This window comes from Centropristis striata, chromosome 16 (assembly GCF_030273125.1).
Source record: "Centropristis striata isolate RG_2023a ecotype Rhode Island chromosome 16, C.striata_1.0, whole genome shotgun sequence".
In the NCBI taxonomy this organism is placed as follows: Eukaryota; Metazoa; Chordata; class Actinopteri; order Perciformes; family Serranidae; genus Centropristis; species Centropristis striata.
This window is the reverse complement of record NC_081532.1, coordinates 24,676,854-24,699,040: the sequence shown is the minus strand read 5'-3', so window position 1 is coordinate 24,699,040 and position 22,187 is coordinate 24,676,854. Positions and strand designations below refer to the sequence as shown.

Genomic DNA, 22,187 nt, shown 5'->3' with positions numbered 1-22,187 from the left:
TGTTAATACTGGTGGCCAAGGCTATATCCTTCATGGTACCATCTGCCACCATCAGGTATTCATTCACAATGAACATAGCATCAGGAGCAATTTGTTTCTACCATCTGAGCCACAGCTGCCGCTATGTGTACTTTACTTGAATATTTCCATTTTATGTAACTTTATACATCTACTCCACACAACTATATTTAGCAGCCAGCTTTAGTTACTTTTGAGGTCAAGATTTAACATAAAAACATGATCAATTTAAAATAATTAGACTTTTTCCCCCCAATAATTAAACTTCATAACAGTAACTTAAGTTGTTAAAATGAGCCTTATCAAAATAAAAAATTTAAATGCGGCTAAAATAAATGCATCAAAAATAATTAAACAATAATATATTTTGAATATGTAAAACAATCTGAGTGGGGCCATTCTGCATAATGAGTACTATTACTTTTAATACTAAGTACATTTTCATGCAGATACTTTTGTACTTTAACTTAAGTAAGTTTTGAAGTAGTGGAGTTATTTCAGTGTGGTATTAGTACTTTTACTTGAGTAAAGGATCTGAATACTTTTTCTACCACTGTTCTTTTTCTCCGTTTTACAGGGACACATTCTGTGTTCCATATTGTTTGATAATATCCTCACTGTTACTGAACATAGAATTATTGTAACTTCTTGAAAAACAACCCTGTAGCTTGATATTATCAAGTTAATTACTTTGACATTGTTTCTGAGTAATCATGTATTTTTTATGTGTAAACATGCTTGACAATAAAAGTGATATTGGTTGTGACAGGTGAAAGGTCAGGGGACAACAAAGTAATTTGGAATAATCCTCTGTTGAAAATGAATATTCATCTTGCCAGCAGTTGTTATAGTTTGTTACTTTGGACCAACATGTTGGACAAACAACTGTTCATCTTTATGACCAGCATCATCATCCTGTTGCAACGGGAAAAAAAAAAATTTTGCATGGTTAATCCTACTACTGTGGTGCAGAACAATACAGACATTGTTTTTCTGTTTCCGCGTCAAACTGTTGCAATAAGAATTATGTTGACCAAAGACCAAATGCAATAGCAAGTGTGGTCATGTCCAAAAAATAGACCCTTCCCCCTCTCCCTCCCACTGTCAGCAGGACAGATCACACTGCATCCAACTCATTTAACAATGAAATCGCCCAGATCAGGATTGAAGGCACACACAAACATAGGTTCAGTTATTTTAAGCTGGTTAAAGTCACTGACTTCATGTTCTATTTACATGCTTATACACAGAGAACAACATGTAGCATTTCTGAAACACATCACACATTAAGTTGGACTTTGGCTGTTGATTTACAGGCAGATTGTAGATGTTTAACAGGAAGAGGCGTTTTAATGGCCCTGAGGACCGAATAAATCTCTTGCTCAACATTTGAGATTCTCTTCACTATCTGACAGATTTCCTTTCCTCACTTCTCCTCCTCTTTCTTCTCTCCACCCCTCAACACCACAGGGGCAAGCTTTGGATCAGCTCACTCAGCTAATCTAAATACTGTAAGAGCCAAATACTGCAGCTCTGACTTCAGGTCAGCTTTAGAAGCTGGAGAAAGACGTGTTGTAGAGTTGTAAGTGACCATGGTTGACAGCATGGACATGGAGAGGGAGCAGAAGCGTTACTGCATCCGCAGTAAGCACGTGGTCATTATCTGTGTGACGGTGGTGGTGTGCTCTCTGGCGGTGGGCCTCGGGGTGGGCCTCTCCAGGCCAGGCACCACCACCATTATTGCCACCACCACTCCCAGACCCTCCACACCAGCCCCCACAGAGCCCCCCCTGCCTGCCAGAGGGCCCTGTTTGCCTTCCACTAACTCCAACGGGGATTGGAAGGATTTCCGTCTGCCCAGCTACGTGAACCCGGTCCACTATGACCTCCACCTGGAACCAGACCTGGATGACGACACCTACACAGGCACAGTGGACATCCACTTGGAGGTCACCAAGCCAACGCGCCATTTGTGGCTCCACATTCGGGAGACGTTTGTCAGCAACATGCCCAGGCTGAGGATGAGGAACAGCCAGGGGGGGTACACAGAAGTGGCAGTGAGCAGCTGCTTTGAATACAAAGATCAGCAGTATGTGGTGGTGGAGGCCACAGAGGATCTCCCCGCTACCGCTCCAGATGAGATATATGTGCTCAGCCTGGACTTCCAGGGCTGGCTCAACGGCTCTGTGGTGGGCTTCTACAGGGTCATCTACACAGAGAACGGGGAGACCAAGTAAGATATTTGATTAGATTCTGTTATACGGAATATATAAATATACATAACAAAAATGATTTGCAAAAAAAGAAAGAAAAAGTGCTTTGCTCAACAAAACAACATTTAAGTCTTTAAGGAAATGCTGGAAGCACTAATTTTGACTCACTGCATTCAGCAGTTATAACAGATGTTTATAACACTAAAATGTGGTAGCAAGCAGATTACATTAAAACATAGTAATAATATATAATAATAGGTCTCCATGTGTTTTGAACACAGTTTTATACTGATTAAAACGTGTGTTTAAACCTAATAAACAAAGAACGTTAATGACTTTTAGGGATTATATACAAAGTACAAGCAGAGAAAATTCTAATTGAAAGGAGCAAATTGCCCTAACTATATATATATATATATATATATATATATATATATATATATATATATATATATATATATATATATTAGGGCTGGGACTCGATTAAAAATAATCTAATTAATTAGAGGCTTTGTAATTAATTAATCGAAATTAACCGCATATAAATATTTGACCTGAGAACAGTGAGAAGTACCGGTAATTTTTTTCACATGGATTTTTAGTATACCATTGAATAATGACTGAATACATAAGCTTAAGCAACAAAAATATTGTTTATTTTTGTTCAAGTCCAACAGACCAGTGCAATTTTTGCCATTAAGTGTAGCAATAGCATATTTAGAAATATAGTACATTTCATAAATTCAGGTAGCCTATAGGTAGGTAAACCTTCTGTAAACTAGAATACTTTGGTTTTTGAAGTAAAACGCAATCCACGCTAGCTAGCACACTAGCCGCTAGCTGCTATATGTTTAGCATTGAGGTGATACTTGAGGCTGGATGTGCTGCAGTGATATGTGAATTCCTTGTTGCATAGCAACACAACCATGCTCTTATGGAGTTTCCATCCGTTGGTTTTTAGTAACTAAATGTCCCATCATCCATGGGGCCAACCAAAGCGTCTCATCAGCTTCTTCCTTCATGTTCACTGTGGTTTGTTGTTGTCTCAACTCATCAACGCTAGTTGGTGCTCCAGTATAATCGGTCCGCCTGAAACTCATCCAGTGAGAAACGTTCTGCGGTGCAAAAATAAGTGCGATTAAAATGCGTCAATTTTTTTAACTCGTTAATTTTCGTGTAATTAATTAATCTTAATTAATGCGTTAAAGTCCCGGCCCTAATATATATATATATATATATATATATATATATATATATATATATATATATATATATATATAGTAGTGGCTTTTCTGAGGATCTTGAGAGACCAGAGGGTTAACTAACCAGAAGAATAAGCAGGCTTTATCAAACTTTGTAAAACAGGAATGCAATTCCAAAAGTCATAGGCAACCAGTCTGGCGACAGCATCATATACTCGCTGCAGCCAAGGGAGTAAATGAAAGAGCAGTCATCAAGTCTGCAAGAAATCAATGCATGAATCAAGTTATTTGACAATGTTCAAGGAGCAAGTAATGTTTAAGTCAGATGCTCCAGGGAACAGGCTGTAATAATTTCATGTATAGTGATCACATTTCACCTAATGATGACGTCTGCTGTGCGTCAAATGAATAGAAAACATCGGCAGAGTTTATGTGACTGTTTATTGAGGTGTTCTCCAAGTATCCAAGGGTCAAACCCCACTCCCTCCAAAGTTTTCTCTCTTTCTTTGATCTCTCTCTCTCTCTAGGATAAGGGATTGAAGTAAGAATAAAACAAAACATCAGCAAACTATTATCAAAAGCCAAAGTCAGGATAAAGTTTGGAATGTTTGGAAGCCAGCTGATAATCCTGGCAGGGCGCCTAGTCCTGGTCCAGTCCTGCTGCATATAAAGACTGTAAAACTGAGTGTAAAGAGTGTAAGTCTTTTGCTGAAAAAGACAGCTGTGCTTAAAGACAAACTCATTCTGTTACACAAAAGATTTACATTTGTCTAGAGTTGTATATTCTTAGTCCCAGCACCCATTGGTTTTAAGATGGAGGGTTCATCCGTGACCTCGGAAATAGTCATTTCCCAGCTAAAGGTCCATTTAATGGCTTTTTTTCTGTTGTCTTGGAGATGCTGTTGATGTGCTGTGGATGAAATTCTAACAGATGATCCATCTCCATGAACAAACTCCATCTACTGATAAAGACTGTGCAATTTGGCACAAAGCTTTGTTTATTAAACCTCTAGTTGGCATTGTTTTGTTTATCAAATACATTTTTGTTGAAGTGATGCCATCCAGAATCTATCTTTTGAGAAAGGAACTCTTTATAGCTGTTGGTGGCTGGACATTTGTGTTTTGCTCCTTCATGGAGAGCAGCTGGGCTCGGCTTGGATTCATATCAGTTACAATGAATTCCAATGGTGACACATGTTTACATTGCAGAAGAAAAAAAATCTGTCCATAGAAACCCTTCAAACCACCTCCACAACATCATCCATTTTAAGTCCTTTCTGCTCAGTGTGTTTGGAACAGTCAATGGATTTTATTGATTATTAATGGCTCCTCATCAAAATGTTTAACCTATTATTAACCAGGCTGTGGTCCAACCATAGGCTGTATATAAATAATGGACGTAGTCACCGTGACGTCACCCATTGGTTTGTGGCCCGTTGGAAGCATCGAGTTCAGCGTTAAACTCGTCGCCATCTTACGTCTCCATCTTGTTTCTGATACGGGGAGCAGACCATATCTGGACTGTGGAGGAGGAGAGGGATCTGATCACTGACTACAGCCTCTCTACACCTCAACCTGACTGAGAGAAGCTACTGCTAATTCATGTTAGCATTAACTGGAGCATTAACTGGATGTTAGTTTTGGCTAGCAAAAAAACAAAAACAAAATGTTTGTTACTGACCTTAGAAAACTGAGCAGCGACTCCTTGGAGCGTCTGTTAGTCCAACCAAACACTGAACAAGACATTTTTTCTGAACAAAACGTTCAAATAAACTGTCATTAAGTGAAAATACAGTGAAAGGGTCAAAGTTATGAGACCAAATCGGTAAACGTCCTTTTTTATATCTATATAACGTTATATATCACTTTATTGACACGTTGCCGTGGATACGCATTGTTCTGCTTCTCTCCTGATGACGGCTCGCCTTGTTAGTGACCTGTCAATCAAAGGTAGCCACGCCCCAAATCATCCGATTCTTTATCTTCTATTTTCTTCTAAATGGGGCCATTATTAGAACTATTGACATCAAATTGTCTTGAAGAAGATTTTTTACTAGCGATAGTGTTGTCCTAAAAAAAAATTCTGAGGTAATAAATCAAGTGAGAAGTTTTCTCATTTAGAACTGAAATGAATGGACAGATGGATTTTTTTGCAGCCAAACTTAGCGCCCCCTGCTGGAATTTTCAGTAGAATGCAGCTTATGCAGCAGACACGGAGGTTGCCACCTGGGTCCAACTTCTTTTAAAGATCTCTGAACTCAACAGGCTAAAACTTCTGTTTTTATCAAATGTTTGAAAAGAAGTGGTTCCAATGCAACTTTTAGCTTTTATGCGGCATAATAACATGGTAAATGGTAACATGGTAAATATTATTGGGTTCAATTTGAGGTTCAGTATCTTGCCCAAGGATTCTTCAACATGTTCTTCAGACTCCTGACATCACATCACCCCAATCACTGGCTATCTGTTTAATTTAGAAATTTGATTTTAAGATTTAACCGATCACTCTTACGGTTTGTCTGGATCTGCCTTAAAAACACATAGTGGAAGTATTGACTTAACTACATAACTTAACTGACATACATTCAAGCCACATATTCAGGGGATGAATGCAAAATGAGTGTTGTGATAAAGGTCCTTACTTTAACATTAAAGACGGCCCTGGCTGAGTCTATGATGTCCACACTGTTTATCACCTAATGACAATTTTTTTTCAAAAGTAAAGCCTTACCCTCAGGGGTAAGGCTTGGTTTAGGGGAAGTAAATGATGCAAAATGCCAAAGGTAGTCTCAGTCAGAGAGACACAATTGCATTTCAAGTTTTACTTTGTTGTATTTTGTATTAAATCATTTTAATTTAAACAATTTTGGGCGCTAACAGCTATACAAAAATAAAGATATGAAGGCACACGGTCAAAAACACATTTGCAATGATCTGTCCTTTATTTGATCACCAGAAAGATTGCTGCGACTGATCATGAGCCAACAGATGCTCGCAAGTCATTCCCCTGCTTTGATGAGCCCAACAAGAAGGCAACCTACAACATCTCCATCACCCACGATGCTCAGTATGGAGCTCTGTCCAACATGCCGCTTGAGGTAGGAATTAACTCAGCAGTGCCTAAACTTTATAATTTTATATACAAAGATGTTGAACAAAAAAAAAGCTATATATCCAAAAACCTCTTACCAAAGTCCTTTTTTTGAGAATTGGTGGTTGTGGGCAGTGGATGTTAAGGGGGAGATAGCAGGTCAACAATAAATGCCACATGTGAACCTAAAGATTAATTTGAGTATGTGTCAAGTTGTTCTGGTCAAAAATATCTAATAAAAATTACTAAATGATTTATTTATTTAAACCTATTAAGGTGTATATAACATTAATATATGCCCCTTTGAAGTCTATTTCCATGATCAACTACAATGGCTTGAAAAAGTTTTCATCCCCCTTGGATGTTTCACCCTTTTGTTGCTTTTACACATGAAATCATGGTCAATATAATTTGGCCTTTTAAAAAATATATAAGTGAAAACAGATTTTTACAAAATAGTATCAATTAATCAAAAATATATAAGAGTAAGTAAAATAAATGATTCATCACCTTTAAAGTAACTGACCTAATTCAACAGAGTTCCAGCTAGTTGAAGAAGTGTCACACTGTATGTCCCATAAGTTGTTGCAGTACTTTTTGAGTTTATATCATTTGTTACACACATTTGGTGTTGAATTAGGCAATTTTATTCATATCCAGAATGGATAAAAATGGTCAAAAAACCATCCAGAATATAACATCAATATATCAAGACTTTTGGAACAACATAGAAAAATCCATGCTGTGATTTATTGTCAATACACGTAGGAAAGCTGCACATCCTCTGAATGCTCCAGGTCTCTAGTTTCTGGTTGTAAAGTTTCATGAGGCTGTGACTAACATCATCCTACATGAAGAAAACTGGACTCATTGAATCCACAAGAGTCTCAGCTTTCCACTGATACCCAGTTAATATCATTCAAAGCCTGTTTAGGGACCTCAGTGAGCACAAATATTCAAATACATTAGGCGGAAATAGCAAATTTGTACTACATGAGAAAAACAATGTGTTTTTTGCCTTAAACTACATGTTATCAGCATAAAGTCATAAAGCCATGTATGTAAAGAGGAGGCTTGTGGGAACACAGAGAGCCTATTTTCATTGAGATTTCATGACATCAGAGGTCACATGACCGCTCTGAAAATCACCATGAAACGTAAAAAAATAGCTCTGTTTCTTGGGAATGCACTTTACTTTCCTCATAACACTGTTTCCCATCCTGTTGACTGGAAAATAGTTGCTGTAGGTGGAAGGAGCCACATGATTACTCAAACTTTCCCATGGTCTAGAGGGGAAACACAATGAATGAGAAAGCCAGTCTTTGAGTGAACACTTTGAATACTAAAAGCAGAGGAATCAATCTTGTGCCTGTGTTTTTGGGGCAGGGGATCCACCCAGCTCCACAGTCTGAGTAACATCCACATTAACCCATTAGCCTTTCCCTCTGCTTTCCCAGGGCAAGCCTCAAGACCTGCCTGGCAACAAAAAGAAGACCTCCTTCCAGAAATCCATTCCAATGAGTACCTACTTGGTTTGTTTTGCTGTGCACCGGTTTACCTTCGTGGAAAGATTTTCAGCCCGAGGAATTCCTGTGAGTTTACTATTATGTGTCCAAATTCACAACAAGTATTGTTGAAAAGATTTGAAATCAACTTATTCTGTCAGATGTATATGATCAGGTTGTGTGTCTTGTCTTCTTCTACCTATATAGTTGAGAATCTACGCCCAGCCAAGTCAGATAGCAACTGCTGAGTATGCAGCCAACACAACCAAGATCATCTTTGACCACTTTGAGGATTATTTCAACATGCCATACTCCATCCCAAAACTGGGTATGCTTACACAACATATATACTCTATGAATAAATGAAGAAATATATAAAATCAAAGGTGTCAATTAATGAAGTACAATTACTTCATTACCTTACTTAAGTAGAAATTTTACGGTATCTATACTTTACTGCAGTAATTATTTTTCGGCTTACTTTTTAATTCTACTCCTTATAATTTCAAGCAGTTATCTGTACTTTCTATTTCTTACATTTTAAAAATAGCCTTGTTACTCCCATTTCATTTGCCTTGTTTTCATTACAGATTTTCATCGTTCAAAAAACACACACACACAAAAACCCCCACCCAGATGAATGGCTCCATTCAGATAGAGTGATTGTGGTTGGATGAAAAGTATAAACAGACCGTATTTCCTCAGTTTAAAGCCGGGCCCTATTAATGAGCGGCCTCATTTAGTAACCGGGTGTAAAAACAGTTTTTAGTAAATAAAAGCCGGCCTCTTTTATAAGCCGGGTGTCTTAGCGGTGTTAAAGTCTGTTCCCCGTCGATATGTGTCCCCCTTACCTTAACCTGCACCAACCTGACCCCTGACCCCAACCAGTCCTCCTTTAAGCTGTTAACATGAGCCCAAGTTTACCTGAACCCCAAACAGTTCTCTCTACAAGGCCTAACCTTAAACTGAAATCCTAACTCCAACCAGGAGGTGATGCTACCCTGAACACCATTCAGGAAACATCATTTGACGGTAACAGATTTCTGTATTTAGAAGTTTGGCCCCACGAGTTAGTACTGTAGGTAAATATGGTTGTTTCTCCTGCTGTCCTAGTCATTCTCTGTAAAGTCCAGCCGTTTACACACGTTCTTCTGGGCTTTTTACTAGTTTAGACATTTTAAATCCTGCTTCAAATGAACATTCAGCGTGCTGTTCATTGTTTGTTTACATCCCAGTACTTCCAATATGGCTGACATCCGGGTAACTGGCTACAATGCGCTGTGTAAAACACTCTAAAAGGTGCCGGTCAGAGCTGCTCTGATTTTCTTTTTTTAATAAAAAAGCTCCTTCAAATAATAGCCTGCCCCTATTATTAGCCCTGTCCCAAACTGATTTTTTATTAATAGAAGCCCCGGCTACTATTTGAGGAAATACGGTATACCAATATATACCGGCACCCTGTTGGTTGGTACGCCATCCATCGTACCTGCTGTTCATGATGTTCATGGCTCCGTAGTGTCACCACTGAGCATGACAGTCACTGATTTCGGTCTTTTGTCAAACACTCCCGCCACACGTTGTTTTTCTCACGCATGACAATGTATGGTGTGACGTCCACTAAGTAACACCGTTATTTATGCAGTGGAACGTGTAGCAAGATGCTCTGATTATCGTATAACTTAACGGGAGCATAACATGCCCCGATCAATAAGATCAACGAGCCATCAGCCAATCCAAAAATAACACACACATGATCCAATTAGAAAATTGGTAAATATAAAAATAAAAAATATAAAAATATGTTAATTTTCAATGGGCATAAATGGAGCTGAAACAGGTGCATCCCAAATGTTTCAACATTAATATTTTAATATAACATAATAGTCATTATGGCTTTTCTTGGGGCGGTAGAGTAGTGCTCTATAGGCCCCTGTGGCCCCGGGGCCAAAGCTTTTGCCCTTAATGACATTTTCCCCCCTTACATTACTTTTACTTTTATAGTTTAAGTAGTTTTAAAACCAGTACTTTTATACTTTTACTTGAGTAAAAAGCTTGAGTTGATACTTCTACTTCTTCATAAGTCTTTTTAAATCCTAGTATCTATACTTCTACTGAAGTAGTGAATGTGAATACTCGACACCTCTGTATAAAATAAATAGACAAATAGATCAATAATAAACGTGTAGAGAGAGATTGTGTTAAGCATGTCTGATTTACTGTACTTACATTTCATTTATGTTTCACCCCAGTGCCACACATATCGTGTTTTAGGGTTTTTCAAAAAACAAAAACAAATCTTAAAGTCCTTGCCATTGGCTGCGGTTCTGTTCCACTGGGCACATATTCATGAAGTATATCCATTCAATCTTTGAATTTCCAGCAGTTGTAAAGATACAATGTCAAAGTCTCATTTATTAGTCAGGTCGCAATGCAATAAAACACACGATAAGCGGACTCTCTGTTTTGATCCAGATAAGATAGCCATCCCTGACTTTGGTACTGGAGCCATGGAGAACTGGGGCCTGATCACCTACCGGGAGACCAACCTGCTGTATGATGAGAACCAGTCCTCGTCCTACAACAAGCAGCGAGTGGCCAGTGTTATCGCCCACGAGCTGGTTCACCAGGTAACACTATCTACTTACTGTTTACTTACCCTAAAGCAGTAGTTCTCAACCTTTTTGAGTGGCGACCCCCAATTTAACATGCATGTTGTCTGCGACCCCCCCTCACTGAACACAATCTCACAGTTCAGATCAGACAAACTCAGTTGATACGACAAATTTTGGACAAATAATGAAGCAGACAACAACTAAAACATATCTCTGTCTGTACATTTATATATTTTTTATATTGTATTGTTACTTTTAATCTAAGTCCTTTGCTATCAGTTTAAAGGTCCATTCTGACCTCCTGAGTGTGTGACAGTCAGCTTTAAGCCAGAGACTCCTTGGAAAGTAACAACTTGATACTTTGGGATTTGTCAGAAAAGACACAGAATTACCCAAAAAAGAATCAAATTGAACACAAAATGACACAAACTGACCAAAAAAGACACAAAGTGACCCCCCCAAAAAAATACAAAATGGCCCAAAGAAGAAACAAAATGACCAAAAAAGACACAAATTGACCACAAAATGATCTAAGAAAGACACAAAATGACCAGAAAAGACACAAAATGACCAAAAAAGACACAAAATGAAACAAAAAACTAAACAAAATGACCAACAAAAGACACAAAATGACTAAAAAAAGATACAAAAAGACACAAAATGACAAAAAAAGACACAAAATGAAACAAAAAAGAAACAAAATGACCAACAAAAGACACAAAATGACCAAAAAAAGGAAACAAAATGACCAAAAAAAAAAAGACATAAAATGACCAAAAAAAGACACAAAATGACTAAAAAAAAGACACAAAATGACCAAAAAAGACACAAAATTACTTACAGAGACACAAAAGGACTAAAAAATACACAACAAACAAGACACAAATAAAATAGAGTCCCACTAGAATAAAAAGCAGAGTTGGATGACAGGATCACACACAATCACAAGATCACATTTATGTTGGTTTTTCTTTGGTTCAAAATGTTGATCCAGTAAGTCAGAATAAAAAAATCAAATATTATTAGGTCATATAGGTGAGGTTGTGCTGAAAAAAAATATACCAACATGGCATTTAAACATTTTTTAAGTGGTGTATACAGGCAGGATGAAAAGGACTCAAAAATGGACTAAATAACCCAAGACTCCATAGAGTTAAGCAATGGTCTGATGAGTTTAATCTATACACGGAAGGAAAGATCTGTCACGAGAAGGAAGGAAAAAAAGAGTTCAGAGTTCAGAATTGTAAATGTTGAAAATGCTTTATGTGCCATTGTTTAAGCTTTTTATGATGCACAGCTAATCTTTCCATCATATCAGCTGTTTTACACTCTGATGGCAGATAAGAGGCCTTGAGGCAGTCCATAAAGTTTAACGAACTCTTTAAAGTCACAGGAATGACTGCTTATCTAAATATGATGATGTACAAATACTCTTCCAGGATTCATGCTGTAATCAGGCCCTCTCACATGTACTGAAGATTAAACCTCAAACCTCAGACGCAGGACAGACACACTTAAAGACAAAAGGCTATAAAACTCCTGAATCTGAGCTGAGAACTTAACAAAGACGCTCCAAAGCAGGAAAAACACTGAAACCTATCTACACTAATAAACTACTTGGTAAATCCTAATCTAAGAACAGGGAATAATATCTAAACTCTCAAGGGAAAAACTAAGAATAAAAAACTCCAACAAACTAAAGGCGCTCCTAAAGGGAGGAACCAAACCTAGTAGGGAAAATAAGGAAATCTACAAAACACTAAGATAAAACTAGAAAAGGACTAAAGGGGGAAAATAAAAATGAACACAAAATCAGACAATCAGACAGATGACACACAGGGAAGGGCAAGTGACCTGAAACGAGAGGAGAGCTACTAAAATAAAACAGGAAATAACAAGACCAGAACACAAAATAAAACACAACCTCACCGCGGTGTGACACACGTAGCCAGAACAGTGTCTGTTAACTTGCTGCTCTTAACTTGCAGGATAGCAATCAAATCAAATCAATCAAAATTACTTTATTCATCCCCGAGGGTAAATTCAGTTAGTCTGGTAGAATCTCTGTTAGAATGAGACAGCCTGATGGCTGTAGGAGAGAAGGATCTTTTGAATCTCTCCATCCTGCAGCAGAGAGAGAGGAGCCGTCCACTGCTGTTGTTTTGCTCCATAAAGGTTTTTTGTATCAGATGATCTGGTATTTAAAGATGGCCTCCAACATGTTGACAGGTCATCTCTCCACCACCTCCTCCAGTGTGTCCAACCTGGTCCAACCACAGAACCAGCTCTTTAGACCAGTCTGATCATCTGTGTGTGATGCTGCCTCCCCAGCAGACTGCAGCATAAAACAACACACTACCACCACAGACTGATAAAACATCTGCAGCATCGCACTACACATGTCCTGAGATCTGAGCTTCAAGAAGAAAAAGAGGCGGCTCTGCCCCTTTTTGTAGAGAGCGTCTGTGTTTAGAGACCAGTCCAACTTATTATCCAGGTATACACCTAGATACTTAGAACTTGGCACCACCTCCACGTCCACCCCACAGGTATTCACTGGCTGAAGGGGGGCTTGAACCTGTGGAAATCTATGATCATTTCCTTAGTCTTTGAGGTGTTCAGTAGGAGATAGTTCTTATGACTCCAGTCACTGAAGGCTTTTATCAGATCCCTATATTCAGATTCAGATCATAGATATCATAGAATCTACAATTCTAAAAAAAACAAAAAAAAAACACAGTTATGGCATAACTGGTTAATCCTGATAGCCCTACAGTTTATCAAGATAAACATGGAGGAAGTCTTGGGTTTGCATCAATAACTGTTGATAATTAAATAATTCCACATAAAACTTCCTGTGTTTGCACCCTCGAAACTCATGTCAACTGAATTTTTTTCAGTGGTTTGGAAACATTGTGACAATGGACTGGTGGGATGACCTCTGGCTGAATGAGGGCTTTGCCAGTTTCTTTGAGTACATTGGTGTGGAGGAAGCTGAGCCAACCTGGGGCATGGTGAGTTCTCCTCTACAGAATGATTCCAGACCAGTCAATTTGAGAACCTCAGTTGTCTGACACCTGCCTTGTGTCCTCCTCTGGTATACAGCGAGACATTATGATTATCAGTGATGTGCTTCCTGTCATGGTGGACGACGCCCTCCTCTCCTCTCACCCCATCATTGTGGATGTGTCGAACCCAGATGAGATCACCTCTGTGTTTGATGCCATCTCATATAGCAAGGTACGACTACTTTATAACCACACACTCAAGGTTTCCACCTTAGGTTCAGGTAATCTTCCTTCCTTTGGGAACAATGACACATCAGAAACATAATCAACAATATACACTCGGGGTGTGACGAGATCTCGTGCCACGAGATTAAACTCAATGATATTTCTTGTCTCGTCAATCAGTCTCGTGAGATTTGTGAGTTATCCAAGTTCTTTTTTTTTTTTTAAGATTTTTTTTGGGGCATTTTACTGCTTTATTAGATAGAGACAGATAGAAAAGGGGAGACAGAGGGGAAGACATGCAGCAAAGGGACCTCAGGCCAGATTTGAACCCGGGTCCGCTGCAGCAAGCACACGGCCCTCATGGTAAGCGCTCTACCAGTGTGAGCCACTGGGACGCCGAGTTATCCAAGCTTCTATTTGTGACCTGTGGGGTCAGTAAAAGGAAAAGAAGAAGACGAGGAGAAGGAGGGGAAGCAGCAGGCAGCCAGAATGATGTCACAGGAGCCGATGGCTTGTTAAGAAGAGTGAGAACGAATCGAAGCGGCAGAGTCCTCCTGCAGCAGTCTCTCCAGCTGCAGAGCCGGAGTCTGCAAATTGCTAATAGGCTAACAGTTAGCTCTGTAGCAGTACAGTGTGTATGTGCTGCTGCTGCAGGAGGTGTTCACTTAGTGATCTCTGTTCGTTTACAACAAGCACCAGACACTCTGTGCACAGTTAGTGATGCTGTTAATTCACAATCACTATGTTAATGATCAGCAGAGACTCTTTGCATAATTAGCCATGCTGCTTTCATCTGCTGACGTTGTGCACAGTTAGCGACGGTGAAAACCAAACGTCACCTCCAGAGTCTCTAAATCCCTCTGGGGGCTAACTTGTTGTGGAGACGTGCAGAATGAGAGGACTTTAGAGAGGGTGTGGCCTGAGAATTTAACACTGCACAGTTAGTGATGCTGTTAATTCACAATCACTATGTTAATGATAATTAGCCATGCTGCTATGTTTTGATCAGCTGCTGATGTTGTGCAGTTAGCGATGGCGGCCACAGTTGAGTCTCCCGTGTTTAATCCGTCGTGTATGTGATCACGGTCGAAACTGTCGCTAAGCGATTAAGCAACGATATAAAACCATACGTCACCTCCAGAGTCTCATTAATCCCTCTGTGGGATTTTATTTTTTTATTTATCTTATTTTAACTTTTAGAAATTTTAGTTTTAGCTTCAATTTGTGGTAGAAGAAGTTTATTAAAAGCTCATGCTTAAATCATGCATGTAAAGAGTTATAATAAATCATTTCAAATTCCATGTGCAACTGGGTTAATAAAAAGTCAAATAAAAGTCTGTTGGTCCAGTCACATATTTTGTCATTGTAGTTTTCTGAAAATCTTGTCTCGTCTCGTTCTCGTGAGCTGAGAGTATCGTCACACCCCTAATATACACACAATACATAATGCAACAAAATCTTATTTGTAAAGAAAATGATCCAACTCTATCCAGGGAGCGTCCATTCTCAGGATGTTGGAGGATTGGATGGGGAAAGAAAAATTCAGAGACGGCTGTCGAGTAAGTGAGACACTGTTGCAGCTTCATGATAGATATTAATAAGCAATCCCATAGCTGATTGATGAATGGCTGTTTTTCTTTTCATTTTCACCAGAAATATTTGAAAGACTACTACTTCCTGAACGCCAAAACAGCCAACTTCTGGGCATCTCTCGCCAGTGTATGTTTGAACTTCATCAGTTTAAAACCTTAATTACTGTACAAGCTCAGATCATTAACCAATCATTAACCATCAAAGGAAATATTTGATATTTTCAGATGAAATTCTTAGTTGCTTTCTTTATTTAAGTGAGATGACAAGATAGATAGTATGTATCATGTCTTGATATGTTCAGAGCTGGGATCAGGAAGTGGTTAGCCTAGCTTGGCACGAAGAAAAGCAACGGATAGCCTGGCTTGGTCCAAACTTCAAAACAAGCTAACTGTTTAGCATGTTTCAGATTGGTTGAATATTTCACAAGCAGAGATATGAAAAAGACCATTTGTGGTTTTAGTAGCAGTTATGAGCTGTAGATATGATCAGTGAGCACGCCATATGACCATACCTTCAGGTTAGGTCTCTGTACATGCACAACGCTATCAAACCTAGCAACCAGGACAGGATTTTTTTTTTTCACAGAATAAAATTGACTCAGATAAAGTGTGTTAATGTTAAATATATATATTTTTTTAACTTTGGGCAGAGCCAGGCTAACTGATTTCCCCTGTTTCCAATTCTTCCAGCAAAACTAGGCTAATCCCTTAATTAACTCAGAAACATGATATCCATACTGATATGAACATCTCACAAAGACGCATGGTCCTCAAAATGCTGGAATATTGCTTTATGTTTTCTCTGTGAATATCTGTGAGCAGTAGTCAACCTCTGATCTCTGTGACCAGGTTAGTGGGTTGCCAGTTGCAGATGTAATGGATACATGGACCAAACAAATGGGTTATCCTGTGGTGGACCTATCTGTCTCAGAGACTAATGCCACACTGAGCCAAAAGCGCTTCCTACTGGATCCTAAAGCTGATGCCAACGAGCCTCCTTCACCTTTTGGGTCAGTGATACTAAGAAGAAGAAGAAAATACCTCCCACTCCTTAAATCCTCTACTAAACTTTCTAATTGAAATTAGGATGATATCATTATCCTTTAAACCAGTGATTCCCAACCGGGGGGGCCCGACCCCCCTAGGGGGGCGCCAAAGATCCATGGGGGGTCGCGAAGCCCTCTTGATTTTAAGGGATGTAATAAATCTAATGTGTTAAATATATACATCTATACCTGTGAATTTGAAAAAAGCCAATCTACAAACTCACAACACATGACAAGGCTTCATGCAAGTGTGAATGTCTTGCTTTTTTCAAAAGTAAGTAATTTAGCATATAAGTGTAAATTTAACCTCTTAAAACCAAAATTATTACATATTACTGTGTGTCACATCACTGTGTGGCGAAAACTCGGCGAGCTAGCCCCCAAGAGGGGGGTCGCCAAAGTTTACAATGGTAAAAATGTGGGTCCCTCAAGAAAAAGGTTGGGAACCACTGCTTTAAACAATACAAAAAGTCCAGAGGCTACCAGATAGATACTATTTTATGTCGACATATTTGAGTCATAAGTTGCCGAGCGATAACACATCTTCGTGGCAGTTGAAATTTAAGTTGTAAATTATTTTGCGCCACGCGCACAGATTTCAACTGCAGCGTGCACTTGTTTGATCTTCGCACAAATATTCAGCAACCGAGTGAAGCAGAGGCAGGCGCGAGCGAGTAAAAAACAACGGCAACATGCACAACACTGTGCAGCTACTTTGTGCGCGCTGGCTCGCTCCAGCTCTCGCTCGCGGTGGAGTTCTGCTTGCTCGAAGCGAGGACTTTTGACACATTGGGGGCGGAGACCAAGGCTGACGCCGGGCCTCTTATGATTGGTCATTTTCCAGCCCTCCACGTCGGTGCCTTTTCAACAACAACGGTTGTTTCATGGCGACCACAACTCTCCGCTTCATCACTGGTAATAAAAAGGTTAAAAAGTGCTATTTCCTGTTTCTATATGCCTATGTTTTATATGCCTTTTACAATGGACATCATACAAATGATCATACAGTAATCCCATTACATATGTGTGTTTACACGGCATGTGTTGTCTGATATGAACTTCTGTCTTTTTTATACATATAAAATATACGACAATTTACACCAATAGAAACAAGAAACAGCACTTTTTAACCTTTTTATTACCAGTGATGAAGCGGAGAGTTGTGGTCGTGAACGCCATGAAACAACCGTTGTTGAAAAGGCGCCCACATGAAGGGCTGGAAAGTGACCAATCATAAGAGAGCCGGGGTCAGCCTTGGTCTCCGCCCCCAATGTGTCAAAAGTCCTCGCTTCGAGCGAGCAGAACTCCACCGCGAGCGAGCATGGGGGAGAGAGAGAGCGAGAGCTGGAGTGAGCCAGCGCGCGCAAATTAGCTGCACAGTGTTGTTGTGCGTGTTGCTGTTGTTTTTTACTCGCTCGCGCCTGCCTCTGCTTCACTCAGTTGCTGAATATGTGCGCGCAGTAGTTGAAATCTGCGCGCGTGACACGAAAGATGTGTGATGACTCAGTATGACGCCATACTACTTATACAGATACTTATTTCCAATTAAGAACTTACCAGCTGATATCTAGTGCTGATGATCAGAAATATTATGTTTCAAGAGGGACCAAAGAGGGTACAGGATACAGACACAGGAAGTACAGGGAGAGATTTCAACAGTTTATGGATAACTTGCAGCTGGGGACTGAAGGGGAATCCAGGAGGAGAAAGGCTGAGGCAGTGAGGCGAAGCAGGCAGGATGTGAGATTGCAGCTCCTGTGACAGAGATGAGAGGGTTCAGCCCATAGAGGAGGTGACGGTGATACACTGAGGTGGAAACTAAAGCTCAAAGCCCAGGACATAAGACAGAAGGGTCATATCAGGATAGGGCCCACTTGCTTTTGGATTTTTGCTCGGTTGGCTTTCAGCCACTTGAATGGACCATGAAAAACTGAATGAAGTCTGTGGAGTTATTATGACATATAAGTCTCATTTCATATTTTTTTGTAGTGTAAGAATTGAATTGTTTGTTACCTGATAAACTGATGAAAAAACAAAACTATTATAACCTTGGATGAATGCAGGTTTCCAGCTCTCTTTCTGTCTTTTAGTAAACGGATGAAAGACATGACTCACATAGTTAAAAAAAATAAAATTATAACTGCTTATGTTTGATGTTAATTCACTTTTACAAGGATGGGGTAGAGGGCCAGTGTGACAGGGAGAATCTGTGATTGAAATTCTTTTTATTTAACATTTTTGAGGGAAAAATATACACATGTAATCTCAGTCACCCAAAGTAATTGTAACATACCATTTACCTTGTTCTCAAAACAATGGTATAACGTCTTTTTCTCAGAATATTATGACTTATTCTCATGACATTTTTTTTTACTTATAAAATTAAGATTTTATTTTTGTAAGTTTTAGGCTTTTAAAATGATGATGTTTTTTTCCTCAAGATATTCCAACGTCATTCCTAAATTCATTTTAGAGCCATATTTTTGATATCATGCTTTTCACCTCTGACGCCAACTTCTTGGCATGATGTGAGAAAATGGAGAACCAGAGCAAAAAATGACCTTTTATGATACATAAATGCTACAATTCTCAAACAACTCACTCTGACTGTTATGTAAAACTTTTTTTTAAACGTATTTTGTTTGTTCAGGATAACAGGCTTAACATTTAGAGATAAATGTGCAGCTTTAAAGGATCAAATGTAAATGTATTTTATAATATAATTGGTTGCCAGCACACTAATAATTTGTTTTTGATACAGGTACAAGTGGACAATTCCAGTCAAATGGCACTCTGTGAACAGTGACAAAAATATTTCGTTTATATTTGACAAGAACATTAAAGGTAATATGCTCTGCTGTAGCTTAGTGTTATTATCTTTAAAACATTCAATATGATCAAATAAATACTGTATAATCAGAACTCTGTCTTTAATCCAGAGAGAGCCATCAGAGTTAGTCTATTTTCTCACTATGATGTATAAAAAATAAATAAGGTCTATTTTTCCTCCTGATTAAACCCAGATCATTTCATCGCGGACTATACACCCTCAGTGGACGGGCTGCTGAAGGTTAACAACGATCACATTGGCTTTTACAGAGTCAACCATGATGACCTCATGTGGGACGCTATCAGTCAACAGCTTCAAGACAAGCACTTGGTAAGACTGTCCTCAGAGGTCTACAAAGTCTAACTGCAGTAACTACATTTTTGGTCAAAATTGAGAAAAGGAAATTATTATCTAGATAGTGATTAAGTAAAAAAAGTGAGATAAAATTATATTTAGACTAAAATACAACATCTTAAACAACAAATCTTTGAATAGAGCTGTTAAACACTTTTAATCCATAAGAACCCATAGTGACACCCTTGTAACAAACACTTTAAATCTCCTAGAATCTACCATATTCCCATATATGAAAGACATGACTCACATAGTTAAAAAAATAAAAGTATAACTTCTTTTGTTTGATGCTAATTTACTTTCACAAGGATGGGGTAGAGGGCCAGTGTGACAGGGAAAATCTTTGATTGAAATTCTTTTATTTAACATTTTTGAGGGAAAAACATACACATGTAATCTCAGTCACCCAAAGTAATTGTAACATACCATTTACCTTGTTCACAAAACAATGGTGTAACGTCTTTTTCTCAGAATATTACACAAGAGAGTCTGGCTGCAGACTTAAAAAGATAAAAAAATATAATAATAATATAATATTTCCAGTTCAATTGGATAAGGTGAAAAAACACAAGAAAATATCAAGCTACTTGTACTGTGAGGTCCGGAAGTTGATTTGAAACATTTCAAAATTAAAAGCAAGTCTACCCGAAGCACATATTTTTCATTGCCCGTGTTTGTTTCTTGGGTCTTGGGTATACATTTTATGTGTAAATATGTTTATGTGTAATTAAAAAAAAGTCCAAAACCTGATTCTTTCAAATTAATATAACTTTACAGGGCAATATAGTGAGCAACGTAACGTTCTAGTGATTAAGACTGTTTCTGTTTCTTCGTATGAAAAAAAGCTGTTGTCACTTGCCTTTACATCTCTTGGTGGTCTCTACACTTCACACGGGGAACGAAAAATACGTGCTTCCGGTAGACTCGCTTTTATTTTGAAAGGCTTCAAATCACCTCCCGGACCTCACAGTGCAGGTCTGCAGCCAAACCCCTCCCGAATATTATGACATTTTTCTAAAGACTTATAAAATTAAGATTTTATTTTTGTAAGTTTTAGGCTTGATGCAGAAGAGTGAGAACATGGAGAACCAGAGCATAAAATGACACTTTATGATACATAAATGCTACAATTACCAAACAACTCACTCTGACTGTAATGTAAAACTTGTACAGTATTTGACTGTGTTTTCTTTCTTCAACAGGAGTTTGATGCAGCTGACCGCACAAGCTACATTGATGATGTTTTTGCTTTTGCAAGGTAAGATTTCACCTTTAGAGGTAGGCTACTGTACAAACATTTACAGCATCATATGCAGAGACTGCAACTCTTTGATTTCACTGTTCAGGGCAGATATTATAGATTATGGTAATGCCTTCAATCTTACCAAGTACCTGACCAATGAGACGGACTACATAGTGTGGAACCGAGTGGCCTCCTCTATCGCCTATGTTCGGGACATGCTGGCAGGCAGCGATGTCTACCCGAGGTTTCAGGTAAGGGAGCTGCTTATCCTTCCAGTGTTCACGAGTCTTTCCAACCTAAAAACTCTATCCATGATCTGGAATTTCAACAAACTCTTTTTCCGTTTTACTTAAAACTAGGGCCGATGTCGTGACTCGATTAAAAAAATTAATCTATTTAATTAGAGGCTTTATAATTAATTAATCGAAATTAATCACATTTTAATACATAAGCTTAAGCAACAAAAATATTGTTTATTTTTGTTCAAGTCCAGCAGACCAGTGCAATTTTTGCCATTAAGTGTAGCAATAGCATATTTAGAAATATAGTACATTTCATAAATCCAGGTAGCCTATAGGTAGGTAGACCTTCTGTAAACTAGAATACTTTGGTTATTGAAGTAAAACACATTCCACGCTAGCTAGCACACTAGCCGCTAGCTGCTATATGTTTAGCATTGAGGTGATACTTGAGGCTGGATGTGCTGCGGTGATATGTGAATTCCTTGTTGCATAGCAACACAACCATGCTCTTATGGACGCTTCCATCCGTTGGTTTTTAGTAACTAAATGTCCCATCATCCACGGGGCCAACCAAAGCGTCTCATCAGCTTCTTCCTTCATGTTCACTGTGGTTTGTTGTTGTCTCAACTCATCAACGCTAGTTGGTGCTCCAGTATAATCGGTCCGCCTGAAACTCATCCAGTGAGAAACGTTCCGCTGTGCAAAAATAAGTGAGATTAAAATGCGTCAATTTTTTTAACGCGTTCATTTTTGTGTAATTAATTAATCTTAATTAACGCGTTAAGGTCCCGGCCCTACTTAAAACATAAATCAAGTCAATGATGTAATGATTGAGTTGTTCAACAGCCTCAGTGAATTACAAGATGGGTAACACCATCTAAGTGATGTTTATAGATGGTTTCAACCAATTTCTTAAAGGTATTTGAATCATTTTATAAGCATTAATATACTTAATATGGTGTTAATTATCTGTTTACTATTTATAAATGATAAATTATTGTAAAGT

At 38.6% G+C, this 22,187-nt stretch overlaps 1 protein-coding gene across 1 annotated transcript in view; it reads left to right on the top strand.

Moving 5' to 3' along the window:
- The first annotated feature begins 1,528 nt into the window (after positions 1–1,528).
- enpep (glutamyl aminopeptidase) overlaps positions 1,529–22,187 on the top strand; it is a 32,013-nt gene continuing 11,354 nt past the window's right edge. The window contains exons 1-14 of the mRNA XM_059352911.1: positions 1,529–2,251; positions 6,390–6,531; positions 7,982–8,116; positions 8,237–8,357; positions 10,502–10,656; positions 13,542–13,655; positions 13,747–13,881; positions 15,368–15,433; positions 15,528–15,593; positions 16,316–16,476; positions 19,274–19,356; positions 19,536–19,672; positions 20,899–20,954; positions 21,043–21,190. Coding sequence (XP_059208894.1) covers positions 1,611–2,251; positions 6,390–6,531; positions 7,982–8,116; positions 8,237–8,357; positions 10,502–10,656; positions 13,542–13,655; positions 13,747–13,881; positions 15,368–15,433; positions 15,528–15,593; positions 16,316–16,476; positions 19,274–19,356; positions 19,536–19,672; positions 20,899–20,954; positions 21,043–21,190 — 2,160 coding nt within the window. The 5' untranslated portion in view covers positions 1,529–1,610. The remainder of the gene's footprint in view (positions 2,252–6,389; positions 6,532–7,981; positions 8,117–8,236; positions 8,358–10,501; positions 10,657–13,541; positions 13,656–13,746; positions 13,882–15,367; positions 15,434–15,527; positions 15,594–16,315; positions 16,477–19,273; positions 19,357–19,535; positions 19,673–20,898; positions 20,955–21,042; positions 21,191–22,187) is intronic.